This window comes from Aedes albopictus, chromosome 3 (assembly GCF_035046485.1).
Source record: "Aedes albopictus strain Foshan chromosome 3, AalbF5, whole genome shotgun sequence".
Taxonomy (NCBI): domain Eukaryota; kingdom Metazoa; phylum Arthropoda; class Insecta; order Diptera; family Culicidae; genus Aedes; species Aedes albopictus.
In genome coordinates this window covers 46,387,393-46,403,849 of record NC_085138.1, presented here as the reverse complement: position 1 = coordinate 46,403,849, position 16,457 = coordinate 46,387,393, and the positions used below count along the sequence as shown (strand labels likewise).

At 42.0% G+C, this 16,457-nt stretch overlaps 2 protein-coding genes across 4 annotated transcripts in view; one reads left to right on the top strand and one right to left on the bottom strand.

The window, feature by feature from the left end:
* Positions 1–9,421, top strand: part of LOC109401493 (zinc finger protein 271-like) — a 25,289-nt gene extending 15,868 nt beyond the window's left edge. The window contains exons 2-5 of one of the 2 annotated variants that reach the window (XM_062856441.1): positions 1,959–2,540; positions 2,666–3,662; positions 8,475–8,614; positions 8,676–9,421. In XM_062856441.1, the coding sequence (XP_062712425.1) occupies positions 1,959–2,540; positions 2,666–3,662; positions 8,475–8,614; positions 8,676–9,297 (2,341 nt within the window). In that variant the 3' untranslated portion in view covers positions 9,298–9,421. The remainder of the gene's footprint in view (positions 1–1,958; positions 2,541–2,665; positions 3,663–8,474; positions 8,615–8,675) is intronic. The other variant, XM_062856442.1, reaches the window with a different exon arrangement.
* Positions 9,394–16,457, bottom strand: LOC109410459 (uncharacterized). Of its 2 annotated transcripts, XR_009998697.1 has the most exons (4): positions 16,199–16,457; positions 15,367–16,136; positions 10,956–14,889; positions 9,394–10,848 (listed from the first exon to the last, which is right to left on the bottom strand). XR_009998697.1 is itself a non-coding variant. In XM_062856443.1 (3 exons), exons 1-3 carry the CDS (start codon positions 16,209–16,211, stop codon positions 14,008–14,010), a joined length of 1,665 nt encoding a protein of 554 aa, XP_062712427.1. In that variant the 5' UTR covers positions 16,212–16,457; the 3' UTR covers positions 9,394–14,007. The 2 variants fall into 2 exon arrangements, 1 of the variants encoding a protein (XP_062712427.1); XM_062856443.1 differs by having other exon boundaries at positions 9,394–14,889.

Genomic DNA, 16,457 nt, shown 5'->3' with positions numbered 1-16,457 from the left:
TTTCTGATCGTCCCCTATAAACTTACGGTTTCTTTTTCTTATAAGATGATGCAGCTTCACTCAATGACAACAATGATAATGCTAAAAAATCGAAACAGGATTAAAATAATCAAAACTCTTAAAGAAGCACTCATTTTCTTGTAATTATTCTGGCGTGTATTACAAAGTTCTAAAAATGCATATTTTCTCTCATTATCAACTTTTAGCAATTCAAGCACGTTCGGAAATGTGCACCGAAACCTTTAGAAAATATATCATCAGATTGAATATCCTTCAGTACTTAGGAAAACACATGAATAACTAACAATGTACATACCTTTTGTACTGGATTACGCTGATCAAGTACATCTAGTATATTCACCTGGCTCCTACAGTAAAATCAGTAATTAAATATCAATGCCGCTAAAAGCCATCGACAATCATGCAAACAGCAAAATTCACCAGCATAAATAACCACACTAACGCATCCGCGCTTCATTTATTGCCCCCTTTGTCTAGCAAACCTTTTCACATGCTTGGCCACACAACACAATGACCACGACCAGTGGCTAAATCTTCTTTGTTCTAGCGCACGCGAGAAAAAATCAAGGTCAGCGGCTGCACACAGAACTGCTGCAAGGCAGCGTTAGCAACAGCAACACTGCATAGTTTCGTTTTACTTCATTTTTTCTTCCACTTAGCACAATTTGAAACATAATCACCAATAATTTATTTATCAAAAATGCCCATTTTCAAGCATAAATTTCTTTCATGCTCAGCATCATTTTTTCACTTCCAGCCCACGCACGGCGGAAAGCTTCTTTTTTTTCTTTCATCGCAGATCATCATTAGTAAAAAACATCACTTTATTTTTTTTTCTACCACTAATTACTGAATTTCACCAAAACAAACACGAAGCGAATGATCTGCAAATCAAATAACTAGCAAACTGTTGTTTTTTTTTTTTTCTCCTCGTCGCCACTTGTGGTAACCGCGTCTGGTACGCACGAGAGTGTATAATAGACTAATTGTTCTGCTGCGGTGCGGAGCACATAGTGTGACACAATGTGGGTGGATATGTGGCACGCGCATGAGTGTACTGTATAAAGGTGTATGGTTAAGACGCTCGTCACCACAATTATGATCAACATTGTACTGTTTGTGTATCGAATTATGCTTTTTAGCAGATTATATTAAGCTTTTCTGGGGAATGGATTTCTGGGGAATGGATTTCTAGGGAATGGATTTCTAGGGAATGGATTTCTGGGAAATGGTACATTCTGGGGAATGGTACATTCTGGGGAATGGTTTTCTGGGGAATGTTATAGAATCGTACAACATTTTAAGTCAATTGGTTCAAAATTGACTGAGTTATAGTGGAAAACAGACGAATATAGAAGCCACCGCCCAAGTGGCGCGATACCCTATTGCTTGAAAACCCAATTTTGATTCAATGCCCTAAGGGTTAAGTCTCAACTCAGCTCGACAAACCGAGCAAAGTCTGTATGTGTGTGCGTATGTAACAAAACTCAACATTTTAAGATTTTTGACAAAGTCTGTCATAATAAATTTCTCAGCCGTCTATCAACCTAGTTGGATTCTTTTAGCACATTATCAAAGCCATACCATTATAGTAGAACGCCTTTGAATTTCATTTCGATTGGACATTGGATTACCCAGTTACTCAGATATCTTTCGAAGAGTGTTTGTGAGCAATATCATATGACTATTTCAGAGCCATTTAACTCAATGTAGATATCATAATGAAAAAATTATAAAGATATAATCCATTCTAACCTGAATTTTCTTTAAGCGTTACTGCTTCTTAATGTTACTTAAACTAACGTTTTATAAATGCTAGGCTTCGTATTTGTTCAGTAAAATCGCAAGCACTGCAAATACGAGAATCGCTGCTATACATCATGTAATTACAGCTGTAGCCTCATCACAGCTAAACATATTCTTTTGATTTCGAACAGAAATATAATAAATCATGACGTTGAGTATGATCCGGACAGGCCGTTCCGTTGCGGAATATGTCGCATAGGGTTCACCCGGCAAACGCATGTCAATCGTCACATGCTCAGCCACAGTTCGGTTATGCAGTACGAATGTGACCTTTGCAATAGAAAGTTCCACCGAAAGGACAATCTGCGGAAGCACATGCAGACTCATACAGGAGAGTTGAAATCTGCGGTGACGGAACCTGTGATTCCAAACATAAAAATGGAAGAAGGAGGAGAAGAAGGTGCTGCGGTGGCGAAACAGGAGGAAGCATTTGCAAAACTGTGTCCAATTTGCGGGAAGAGCTTTGGCAGGTCCTATCACTTGAATCGGCATTTGAGACTGCATGCTACAAAACCGGAGTTCTTCACAAAGAAGAACAGCATGCTGGTTAAGGTGGCCGGAATAGAACACGTTGGTGGCCGTCTGAAGAAGATCGTGCGATGCACCATTTGTGCAAGAGCCTTTGGAAGATCTTACCATCTGAAAAGGCACATGAAGCAGCATGGAATCGACGCTTTTCGGGCTGGTCCATCGAAGGAGCAACAGCAGATCGAGTAGGTATTACAGACTGTGAATGCAATGCTATTATATTCCATCCCCAACAAGTCGACAAGTGCATTTGAGATATTTGCAAATGTAGGTTTTCTTGTTAAATCTTAATTTATATTTTTTTTTACAGAAAATACGAAAAGACCGAGCGTGAACTGGCGGACTTAGGGCTATCTCTAACGGCCGAAATGGTGGCCGAACGAGGGAAAATGGAAGCTATCTGTCGGATTTGTGACACCACGTTTGATCGGATAGCCGAGCTGCGGAACCACCTTCGCACCCACGCGGATCCGAAATCTTTCGCCGACATCAATATCCACACTAAGCCATATCTATTTGAGGACGGTTACGTACAGGAGAACTATCTGGACTACCTGGTGCAACAGGTGTGCAAGTGGGACGTGCTTCGGTTCCATCAAATCGTGGATCCCGACGGTGAGGAATTGGAACTGAGTGATTCGGATTCAGAACCGGAAGAGTCGGAACAATGCATCGAAGGAATCATTCGCCGAGAGCACGTTTGTGGTCTTTGCAATCAGAGTTTTAGTAGAATAAAGCTCATTATGAATCACGCTACGGAGCACCACAACCCGGAAGAACTGTTTGCTTGCAGGCATTGTTCCCGTGGATTTCCTAGCACCGAACTTCTACTGCGTCACGTGAAACAGCAATGCCAGAATCAGCACAAGAAGTTTCTGTGCACGTTCTGTAACGAGAAGTTCATGTGGCAGACCAGTTTGAACAAGCATGCCAAAGTGAAGCACAAACCGGCCCGGCCACTGTGGATCAAGGCCGAACCGGGCAGCGGCGAGGAGGAGAAGAAGTACGTCTGCCAGGTGTGCTGCAAGGGTTTCCAGCGGCTGGAACACCTCGAGCGGCACATCAAGATCCACATTCCGTCGGAGAAAAAGTTCGAATGTACTCAGTGCCATAAGAAGTTCAACCGGAAGGACAACCTCCGGTCGCACATGAAAATCCACAAGAAGAAAGCCGACGAAGATCCGACCGAAAAGCAGAACCAGCTGTGTGTGTACTGTGGCCGGGCGTTTTCCAACTCGTCCAATCTGATTGTGCATTTGCGGCGGCACACGGGAGAGCGACCGTACAAGTGCGACATTTGCGATAAGGTAAGGTTATAGGTTTCTAGGATAATGCACATATCTAATGTTATCCTTTAAGGCATGTACCAATTTGCTGGTACAACTTGACGTACTGAAAAAAAAAACTTAAAAATTAGAAGACACAGAATGTTCATTGATTGGCAAATTGAGAGATGACATTGTGAAAAAATCGCGTTCTGGTGGGATTCGAACCCTCGACTCCGTATTCACTAGACCGGCGCTTTAACCAACTAAGCCACCGAATAGGTAATGGGCAGAATGTATTTATTGTCTGAAATCTATATTCCTTCAGAAACAAGCGAGTTTTTTTTTTTTCTATTTTATCAGAAATAGACCGACTACATAGAATCCAAGTTCCTGACAAATTGTCACCAACATTACACATAGGTATCAATGTTCTTGGCAGAAAGGACCTGTAACAACCTCTGGTGTTTATATTGGTACTTCCCCATACGCTGTGATGTGCATTTGCATTGCACCCTATGACGAAGTGAATGTTGTGTTAATGGCTGTAGGCTACGAGCGCAGTTGTCTATGGAAGAGGGATTTCATCCAAGTCGCTCGGGAAGTGTGGGAAGTTGACCACTGAGATCTCTTTAGCGGAAGGTACCTTCATCCTGACCGTTACGATGTTCCTTTTTATGAATTCTGTAAGTGGAAAGTATTTAAGATTGTTATGTAATGAAGTAACCACTCTAGAAGAAAACTGGCTCCCGAGAAAATCTGTAGGAAAATAATCTCAGGTAGATCGCTGCAAGAAATTAGATAATCCACTATAAGGAAAAGCCTTGAAAAATATCCGAAAAAAAAATCACCGGACGAATTCCATGAGAAGTACCAGCAGCAGCTTCTACAGAAATCACAGAATGCTCCAAAAATCTTAGGAGAAAGTTCAGGATAAATTCTGAAAAACTCTGAGAGACGTCACAGGATCAACACCGGGAGGAATCTTCTGAGAGAAGTCCCGGGAGAAACTTCGAGAGGAATCTCAAAAGAAATCCTGCGAGAACCTTTGGGAAATATACCAGCACCAGCTGAATCTTCTGTAGAAATCCAAGAAGAAACTCTAGAAGAAAGCAATCGGAATGTTTGTTGAAAAAATCACAGGAGAAACTTTTGGAAGAAATCCCGGAAGGCATTCTTGCTGAAAATAAGTAAAAAAAACTCCTTAAAGCTTTCGCGGGAGCTGTAGTTGAAATCCCAGGAATAACACCTTCAAGAGGAACACTAATAGAACTTTAATAGAAATTCCGCGACAACATATGCGGTATATCCTGAGAGAAACTCTTGTGGAGATCTTGGGATAAATCCTGGTATAGAAACCCAACGGGATAAATAGTGGGAAAACCTCTAGAGACAATCAGCATGATCCCCGTAAAAATTCCAGAAGAAATTTATTGGAATTCCTGGAAGATTCTCAAAGAAGAATCCTGGAAAGAAAGATTTGAATCTTGAAAAAGTGCTGGCAGGAATTCGAAATAATCTTCGGAAGAAGTTTAAAAAGGAATACCAAGGCAAATCCCAACTAACATTTTCAGCGCTATAAGCTTCAGTCATTTGCTTTCTGTTGTGTAACCATCGCGTAAAAGCAGTCAAGGCTGAATAAAAGGAAAGCTAGTCAAATATAAATCATAAGCTAATACACGACTGCAAAACAAGCACCATACAGCTACCAAACTCGGTTTTCAGAAATCCATTGCTTGTCACTGGGGCTGCCTTTACTCCACTCTATTCCAACTCCGGGAGATTTCCCGGAAGATGTGAAAACTTGAACACATCGAATAGGAGTCCCCACTAACAAAACAGCTGCTACTATACAGTACAATTCGTTATACTGACAAATCCCCAAACCAGCAGCGCTTTAAAGGCCGTTATGCGATTTCATTACGGCTAGAAGCTGTAATAAAGAAACTATTGGTTTACCAACACGGCTTAAGACAATTGTCGGATATAAACATTATTGTCAAAACAAACTTCAAGCGGTCTATATAGCTACTACACAAATTCTTTACAGCTATCCATGTCTGTGCAGTGAAATTATTTGGGTTGCTTTTATTGCACTTTAATTCAATGCCGGAAGATTTGCCGGAAGATGTTCAAATCGAGTAAGAGTCTCAGCCACTACAACAGCTGCTTTTATACAGTACGTTTTGTAATGTTGCCAAAACACAAAACAGCAGCGCTTCGTAGCCGTTTAAAGAACACTCTTTGAGCTAGAAGCTGTGAAGAAGAATCTGTTGGCGCAACCACACAGCTTGTTCAATGTAAACATTATTGCGTTTGACGTTTCACAAGCTTTTGCAGCAAGATGAAGTTGGGTAAGGTTTCTTGTGGCACAATTATGAAGCCTTGTCTGGAGTAAAACAAAACGGGCTATTTTCTATGTTATTTATATATAGCAGTGTGGCAGCGAGGACATCATCGGGACCAGTGGATACGGAGATCGGAAGTTCGATTCCAAGTAGCGGCAAGTACTTTAATTATTCAATTTTAAAAGTGATAATTCCAGTTCCACATGTATTGCGTCACGGTATACATAACCTAATTATATTTAATCGTTTAATTTGGGGATGCCGTAAAACTATTATTTAACAACTGCGAAAAGGCTGAAAAAGCGCCTTCTCAAGATGTTATTCAGTTAGTGGTTACATAGGAGCCGAGAAAAGAGCTATGACTAGGTGGCATAGAAGCTTCTCGCACAGCATATACATGCTGATTAAGTTCGCCAGATTCATTGGTATAGGGCTTGCATAGAAGCTTCCATCTATATGTACAACACAGTAACTCAGCATCAAGCCGTATTGAGGACGCTTTGTTGACGTTTACATTCACAATAAATGTTAGTTGGGATGGCATGAAAAAAAAAACGAAGGAATCTTGTAAAAGTCCCTGGGATGCATTTCAAGAGGTATTTCCAAATAAATTCCAGAAAGAAATGCTGACAGTATTTCTGGAAAAATCGTTGTAGCCGATTTTCTGGAAGGATACACTAACACTCGATTTTTTTCTATTCATATCGGGAATCGCGCTACTTGGGCGGTGGCTTCTATATTCGTCTGTTTTCCACTATAACTCAGTCAAATTTGAAAAAATTGACACAACTTTTGGAATGTGGTGAGATAGGTATAGTATCTACCCGTGTACAACATTTCAAGTCAATTGGTTCAAAATCGACTGAGTTATAGGGGAAAACAGACGAATATAGAAGCCACCGCCCAAGTGGCGCGATACCCTCCACGATGAAGTAAACTCTGTGGACTCTATTTCTTAGTAGTATTTTTTTTTATCGGTGATTTCCCAAATTAGAGGCTTCCTCCGGTTTCTATTGGATCGGTATTCCAGTTAGCCGAACCTTGCCCGATCCGGGCAACCATAGTTGTAGCATCTCAAAGTTGACAATTTTGTATGAACATCTGCGTATGTTGTAATTATTGTTGTAATAAAAAGATCACACTCTGAAAAATTTTCACGTCCGATTTACGTGAAAAGATAGGTAGTTTTCGTCCACCATATTTTTCACGTAGCCTTCGCCGGAATTTCAGGTAGCTGCTGAACTCATTTGGGATTTGGTAATCGACGTGATGATTCAGGTAAATTTGACATGAATTTTATGCATCGTTTACGTGAAATATGGGTGAGAGCTACTGGAATCTTAGGTAAATTTTACGTGAAATCATGATTAGTTCTACACGAACTTCACGTAATTTATTCATGTTTTTGAATGAAAATAAAGCAGCTGCACGAACCTGCAACATATTTGAAGAGGCAAGAGATTTTAAATCCTTCCAAAATGAAATTAAAAAGCCGAGGAAAAAGCATTGAAAGCAAAAGCCTCCCGGTTAATAAATATGTCGTTTCATTTTGTAGGGATTTAAAAACTCTTGCCTCCTCAAATACGCTAAAAGCTGGTACCAATATGTAACAAAGCAAAATCTTATTATTTTTTTTTTTATTTTGGAGTAATTAATAAATGTACACCTACATACAAAGTAATACATCTACATTAGTTTCTAATCGTCTGTGATTAGATAACACAAAACAAATCTCGGGGTTCTAACGCAGAATTTTCGAAGTCCAGCCCAAGGTCCAGCCGTTTCAAACACTTGTTGAACTGGACCTCCGATACCGTCAGACACCTATTCCAGCTCCTGAAATGATTGAAAATAGAAAAATTAATACACAACTGCTTATAATAACTATTAAATTTCCTCAATACTTGCAGCAACTTGCACAGAAACTCAGCATGCAGTTCTTTCTTCTCGACGCCATATTGAACTGTTTTTTCACACCTGAAAATTCACGTAACTTTCGTTTCGCGGAAACTTCCAAGTCGAAAGTACACCAACACAAACGCATTGAAACGATTTACGTGAAAATAAGGTGGATTTAACCAAACAGGGTGGTGCACACGACGTGGTTTTCGAGTGACAGTTACTGGCATCACGTAACTTTTGAGATTTTGAGAACAAGGATGAGCTACGTGATATTTCACGTAAATCGGACGTGAAAATTCTTTAGAGTGTCAGTTTAGTGAAGTGTGAAGTTCAAGCTCTGACGCAGTTTCATAATTTCCGAGGCCACAATGTCCCAGCTTTTCAAAATGCATTTTTGTTATGGCTTAAACATCCAAAAATAAATACAGATACTTCGAAAAGTCCTCCTAGGTTTTTATGACGCATCCGAACTTTCGGACGTTATTTCGCATAAAACGCGCCATATGGACCAGGACATTGTGGCCCGGACGTTATGATCCGGCCACTTATTGATTACGCGATGGTACATCAGTCAGAATGAAAAAATACTTAATTATTTTCGTAGGGCTTCCCACGTTCATCGGATTTGCAGTGCCATCGGAGAACACATACCGGCGAGAAGCCTTGCTTGTGCACCATCTGCGGAAAGGGATTCTCGCGATCGAACAAGCTTGTTCGTCACATGCGAATTCATACCGGAACGAGGTAACGAAAGAAATTATAAAAAGTAACAATTTTTTTAACTATGAGAAACGCTCTTTTCCAGACCATATGCCTGCACTTACTGTGACCGCTCTTTTACCCAATCGAACGATCTGACCCTGCACATTCGACGCCACACAGGCGAAAAGCCTTACGTCTGCGGAGTTTGTAACGAACGATTCATTCAGGGAACGGCCCTCAAAGCTCACCAGCGGATAACGGGTCACTTCGACGATGGCACGACCCAACCGGAACGGTTCGCCAGCATCAGCGTCAATAATCCGAACCGAGTGGAAAACAACGGTCCCAAAGCCGTACGTAAAAGTCCGGGTGCAGCGACCGCCGACGGTATCCCCAAAGCGGTCAAGCCAGTCAAGTCACGCAAGAAGACCAAGCCCTCGTCGACCAGCAGTACCGCCGTCGCTCAACAACCGCTGATCAGCGAACCTCCGCCGGCAACAAGCGTTGTCACTTCGCCGCCCACGTTGACCGTTAGTTCGGCACCGACGTCGCCGGGTAGCGAAAGCACCACCACCGGAGGAAGACCTCATCCGCATCCTTCCGCAGCGCTGGGGCTGAACAACTTGGCCGGTAATCCACACGGCTACGTCCCAGTGCCGTACATCATGCAGAACTACGATCTCGCCTCGACGGGACTGTTCTCGCAAAATTTTAGTCAACAATAGGAGCGGTCCCTTCTGTAATTCTCTACTGTCTGATTCTACTATTTGCGTGTAATCGTGTTGCAAGGATTATCATCGATAATAATAAAAAAAAACTGCTAAACCAGTAAAAGCTTCTAGCTTAAAAGATTTGTATTTATTTCATTTCCGAACGAACGATTTATTCAAATTGAAAGCGATGTAACATTGCCCAGTAGGTGCTAACAATGCATTTAGTGTACAACTTTTCAATGCTGAAATAATGCTATAGTATATTACATGCATAGTACGAGACTAAACTAGTTAGCGACACAGTTTAGATTAGAGCTGTTAGTTTTTATGTGTAGAATTAGTCCTGTAACTGCTGAAAATGTTCCAACATCGGTTACCTGACCCTATTATGCGGTTTCTGCAATTTCTCTGGAGCATCTGCTGGGAGCTAGCTTGAGAACAAAGTTCAATGATTGGTGATAATATAGTATAGTGTCTGTTTTGTAATCAATTTTAGGCGAGAGCTGATCCTTTCAGAATCTGAGAAGTATCGTAGAAGTAAAAAATGTCTGTTCGGTTTGAACGTTGGAAACTGAATGAAAAGATTTATTATTTACCCTATAACAAACAAACTTCAGTGTGCAGTCGTCGATGAAGATAATATCCAGATGCGGGCATTATCAGCAAATTGTTTAAGTCTCGAAAAGGCGAACTATTACAGCCTGGTGGTCATGAATGCGAAGGACGCGCAAGAAGCCTGGAACAAGTTGAAGTCTGCATTTCAAGATGATGGAATTTATTGAAGGATTGACTTGTTGCAGCAGTTGACGTCGATGCGATTGGAGAATTACGACAGTACGGAAGCCTACGTGGATGTTCTCTTCTGTACAAGCTACAAACTTGCCGAAATCAATTTCCCTGTAAAGCCCAGTTTCGTGTTCGAAAGGAATAGTTCAAGAAACTTCCTGAGCGATTCCTGGCAGAAACTTTCAACAGAGACTGCCATTTGAATTGTCATTTATTCGCAACTGCGAACTGCGATCGAAGAAAAAGCGGTTTCTTGGGCGATTCAGGCAAGGAATTTCCCATGCATCAAGATAGGCTGAGAAATTCCTTCTGAACTGCAAACAGCCCTTAACAGATGAATGGCCGTGAAGACGGGGAACCGGATGGCAAACAAAACACGCCGAATAAACTCGAACATTTTTTTATTGGTTGTCTTCGCGTTATTTATCGTGTTGCTAAATGTGTATAAAAGCCAAACTGTGAGTCGATTCTGCACTCAGCGAAGTAAACTACCGAAATTCATCAAAATACCTTATGAAATTTAGCCATAACTGTGAAGTATGGATGCCACAAGAATACCTTATGAAAATTGAACATGCTTATTATAACCTAATAACATAAGATAAACTTATGAAAAGAGCAGAAAAATCACAAAATGATGCTGACTGGAATCGATCCATGAACGTCGAGATCACTGAGCTCGTGCCCAACCCACGCGTCTATCGACGCTCGAGAATATCGTGTTGCTAAATGTGTATAAAAGCCAAACTGTGAGTCGATTTTGCGTCATAGACCGACCTTATGAAAATCGTTCTAGCCGTTATGAATTGTTTAAAGGCCATTTCATAAATTAGACCTTATGATAATCTTAGGTATATTTGCCTGAGTGTGCGTCATAGACCGACCTTGATTGATTTATCTTTATTTGAGAGACTTTCAGCCCTTGGCTGGTTCGTCTCTTAGACCGACCTTATGAAAATCGCTCTAGCCGTTATGAATTGTAAAGGCCATTTCATAAGTTAGGCCTTATGATAATCTTAGGTTTATTTGCCTGAGTGTACTTCTAGTACGTATACTGGCTAATGTGTATCCCAAAACCCACAGACAAAAGCAAGCGTAACGAATGGCGGATTCACAATGAGCGACATTGAGACGATGGGCGATCCAGTTAGCTACGAAGAGGCGTTGAGCAGTCCGGATCGACAACTGTGGCTTGAGACGATGCAGGCGGAGGTTGGAAGACTTGCCCGTCGGAACCAAAGCCATAAAAATAAATGGGATTTCAAAATAAAGCGCGGACCGAACGAAGAAGACTGTTACAAGGCACGATTAGTGGTCAAAGGATGTTCGCAGAGACCAGGCATCGATTATGACGAAGTTTACGCACCGGTCGTACGGTACTCGACTTTGAGATGCTTAATGGCACTGGCAGTGAAATTCGATTTGGAGATTGATCATTGAAATAGATGCCGTCACATCATTTTTCCAACGGAAGCTTGAAGGTTAAGTAATCCACATGCAGTAGTCGGAGGGATTTGTAACATATCCGACGAAGGTATGCCGGCTCCAGAGGTCGCTTTACGGCCTTAAGCAATCAAGTAGGATTTGGAATCAGCAGCTTGATAAGACGTTACGAGTTCGGACTAGAACAATCAACGAATTCCTAATATTTACCAACGATGCCAAAATGAGGAAACGATTGAAGGCATTTCTGTGCAACGGATTCCGGATGAAGGATTTAGGTCAAGCAATGTATTGCCTATAGGACTCCAAATCATCAGGAACAAAGAACGAGGAGAATTATCAATCGACCAACGAAGGTATATTGAAGACGTGCTGGACAGATTCAACCTGGCGGATTGTCATCCTGTATCAACACCATTCGAATCAAGCGAGCGTTTGGACAAATCCATGATTACGAAATCAAGGGATGGAACCGAAGAAATGAAGAAGGTAGGTATCATATAAATTAGCTGTCGGGTGTCTGCTGTAAATTGGCTAACTACATTGCGGTCAATGTAGTTAGCCAATTTACCAGCAATCAAGGCCGGGAGCATTGGGAGGCTGTCAAAAGTATTTTCCGCTATTTGAAAGGGATGATCAAAAACCAGCTTCTATTTAACAAGCGAGGCAGCGGAGAAATCATTGGCTATACCGACGCAGATTGGGGAGAAGATGTGGACTCTCGACGATCAAATTTCATGGAACGTCAAGAGGCAGCCATCAGTAGCATTGTCATCGTGTGAGGCAGAATAGCTGGTGTTATCACGGACAATCCAAGAGGCGCTCTGGTGGCGAAATATGTTGAAGCAAATCTTCGGAGAAACGTAAATCAAGATTTTATGTGACAATCAATCTGTCATCTCCATAGCCGAAAATGGAAGCTACTACCCAAGAACAAAGCACGTGGACATACGCTATCATTTTGTTCATGATGCTATAGACAGCGGATCAGTGGCGATCAATTACATAAATACCAAGGATCAAGCAGCAGATGGATTCACCTAGTCTCTCGTACAATCCGGAGTCACTAACATGGGGAGGATCATCAGAACCACGGATTAGAGAGGACTATGTCCCGTACTTTGCAGACGTAGACAAAATTCGGGATAGCGCCTCCGTGCGTGGCAGCGGCAGGTCGCGCACAAAATGGCTGTTTGCGGTTGAAGAGGACCTAAGAGCACTCATGAAAGGGGGTCAAGCGATTTGTGAGATCACACTTGTATGTCTGTCCTGGGTATTAAACGTCTGTTTGTGGGTGCTGGATGAAAATGAAAACTAGTAGTCTTGGCCAATATGGTAGCATGGATCGTTCTCTCGATTTATGTGTTTAAACTTTGAAACATTCAGATGCATTTTCAAATCTTGTGCTGCAATTCCTACTGTTATTTCAGCTCCTAGGATTAATTCCGACTGAATTGTTCTCGATATGTAGTATGTAATGCTGTTTAGTCGAACGCGTTTAAGTTAATGCTTTTTAAAGTTTAACATTTATTTTATAATAGTTATTGTAAATGGACAAAACTGTGTGTAAGACGATCAAATGTATTCATATCGTATTATATTAAACTGTTTTATGCAATTGCAATGCAACAACACTCTACATTCTACTATAAATTTACCTTGGAAGAGTGTGACAATTCCTGTCTCGATTATATTATGTATGTATCAATAGTTGTTGTAGGTATATTTCGTTTCGTGTGCTGATTCGCAACTTGTGTGTGAAACGCTCTTTGTCTCTTTTTATCAAAAATATCCGATCCAGCTTTTTGTTCCGCCGCCTTGTTTAGGTCGTCTCGAAAGGATCGAAAACTGTCTGAGTACAAAAATTAACATTTCCGGTGTCGTTATAAAATTAAAGCTTGTTCCTGTTTGCTTCTTTTGACTACGCTTCTCTGTTCTACAAAATTTCTGCCTAACGATATAAGTTTTTGTTGTGGGTACAGAGTGAATAAATGGGAAACCTTCATGTTTTAAAGTGCCATTATTAGGTATTACGATAGGAGTTCTTAAAACTTGGAAGAATGGTTGTTGCATGGTAGCTGGGCCTAGTGTCAGAGAAACTGATTGTCTCCAGTGAGTTGATTTCTGAGTTTATAGTTTTCTAGATGTGGATTCATGAAAGAGATAACTTTTATCAAACTAGCTAGGTTTTTCGAAAATTAAAGCATAGGTAGTCTATGAAGTAGGTTTGGGAAAACTGTTTCCAACGAGGCAGTCTAGATAGGATTGATTTGCCTTGTTTTCTGTGTATTATTTTGTCGTTTCACAACCACCGTTCGTCGTGTGTTTGTTCTTCGTTCTATCAAAGTGTTGAAATCTTTACTTATTTGTATTATCAAGCTCCTATTTTCTTCACGTTTAAAGCTGTTGTTGATTATTGGTCTTCTTCTGTTGTTGTCGCTTCGTACAATCTTGCTCTAGAGTTCAGTTAATCAGAATAAGGATTCCAATCTGCTAGTTGAGGGTATACTTGAGAACCTGTCCAAGGTACTCGATCGTTATGAACAGAGATCGGGCGTCCTTGGGATCGCGTCTACAAACGAACTTACCTTCAATCACTTGGCCCTCCTGCACCGGAATCGGTTCCTCAACATAGAAGATAGTCTGCTTCCAGTGCGTTGGTTTCGTGTAGGGCGAAGTTGAAAACTCCACATGCTGCGGTAGTTCAAAGAACGTGTCGAAGTATCCAACCAATGCGGTCAGTTTGCAGGTCTTCTTAACGGTAAGTTCAAAACTATAGCTGAAGTTTGGACAATCAACGTCTACCTCCATCAGGTCGAAATTAGCTATAATGTTGGCATTGGTAATTACATGTTCTGGTTTACAAACTTCAACCGTAGCCTCCCTCAATACTTCCTTCTTCATGCAGGACATGTCGAAACCATAGACATTCTTCCAGAACCCAATGAACTCATCGTGTCGTTCAATATCTCCGTACCCCGCTAAACTAATGTTACACCTATTGGGCAGAATAAAGCCCCCCTCCTTCAGATACTGTTTCCTAGCGTAGATCACGCTGTCCATCATTCCTTCGAACAATAGGAAGTAACCCATCCACTCCGACACGATGATGTCCACCTTTTCCACCGGCAATTCACAGTCCTCCAACCTACCCTTGACAAACTTAATGTTCTCGATGTTGTTCCGCCGCACAATATCCATCGCCTGATAGATGATATCCGACTGGTCCACGGATATCACCTCTTTTGCTCCGGCTTTCGCTGCAAACATGGACAGAATCGCAGTGCCACAACCCAAGTCCATCACAGTTTTGCCCTTGAAGATCTCTCCATTTTCAAGAATGGCGTCACGGTAGCTCGCCGTTCGCACGTAATCCTGTGAAGAAAAGGGAAGTTTTCCTTGAGACCATTCCTGTGTAAAGGGTTGTTTGCAGTTCAGAAGGAATTCCTCGGCCTATCTTGATGCATGGGAAATTCCTTGCCTGAATCGCCCAAGAAATCGTTTTCCTTTCATCGCAGTACGCAGTTGCGAAGAAATGCCAATTCAAATGGCAGTCACCTTAGAAAGTTTCTGCCAGGAACCGCTCAAGAAGTCCTTGAGCGATTCCTTTTGAACTCGAAACTGCGCTTAATTCTGAGAATAATTACAGTACAAAATTAAAAGTATAACGTCGGTTGGAATTTTAGGAGTTTTCAACAAATTTCGAGAGTAATTACAAGAAAAGGTTCGTTCCTGACGGAGTTCTTGCAAAAGTATCAAGAGAAATGCCGAAAGGAATTCAAAGACTACTCCCGGAAGGAAGCAAAGGAATACCAAGTATAATTTCACGAAGATAACCCAAGCAATACTTACACTCAACATGTCGTGATGAATCCCAAAGTGCGAATACGTATTGAAATAGCCCTGGTCGTCCTCCACGGCCACCGTGCTGACGCAGTGCCTCAGTTCCTCCCGGATTTGTGCAATCTTTTCCTCGGGCGCCTTTTTCTTGCCGCCACTCGCCATCATCTTTTGTTCGCTCTGCTGCTCCAGCAGATTCCGGAAACTTTCCTTCATCTTCTCGATATCGCTGGAAGCGTGCTGCAGCAGGTTCTCCTTCTCCCTCAACTGAGCGGTCAACTCGTTGATGATTCCTTGCAGCTTCCGGTACTGATCCGTGGTGAGCGTGATCGTCTCACCGATGTTGTTTCCATTTTCCCGCGCAGCACCACCACCACCACCACCCGCATTCCCATTCCCATTCAGTAGAATCTCGTCCAATTCGTCCAGATCGAACATCAGCCAGGTTTCGTTCTCGACCGGCTTAAGGTACTTGTCGTCGGACCAGAACACGCTCGTTCCGCTCTTGAACACCGACGGATCCGGCTTCTCCAACCGGATATAGTTGATCATCTTGATGTACGCGTACTCATCCAGGTGGAATCTACGCCGCACCTCGCCCAGGTCAAACTCGTGTCGCTCCTTGGCATGACGGATGGCCGTCGTCATGGTGGGCGAGATTTGCTCGCAGAACAAGCACCGAACCGGGTCGTTCTGCTCCTCAGCCACTTCCCACTCGTCGGCTTCTTCCTCCTCTCCGTTGGAATCGCCGCCCGTTTCCATCTCGCACAGCGGAGGACAATCTGAGACAAAGGAAACACCGTGAAGAGATATACGAATCAAAAACATCCAGATTGTGTCTTACCATCATCGGACATCTTGCGAATATTTGGAATTATTAACAACACTAAATATAGTTCAGCACTAAATCTAAAGAGATTGAGGAAAAGCAGGAATTTATCCACTAATTTTCACAGCAAAAAGGAGAAAATTGAACATCAACACACACGCGAAGTCGAAAGGATAATCAGATTTCAGCTGGTGGATCAACAAAACATGCGCCTCACGCACGCACGAAGTATCAAAATACGAACGCGCACATGTTTTGCTCTCCGCGGAGCCGC

Coding starts and splice junctions, on each gene's coding strand:
- LOC109410459 (XM_062856443.1), bottom strand. Junction 14,890..15,366: donor TTCATCACGACATGTTGAGT/GTAAGTATTGCT, acceptor TTTTCTTCACAG/GATTACGTGCGAACGGCGAG.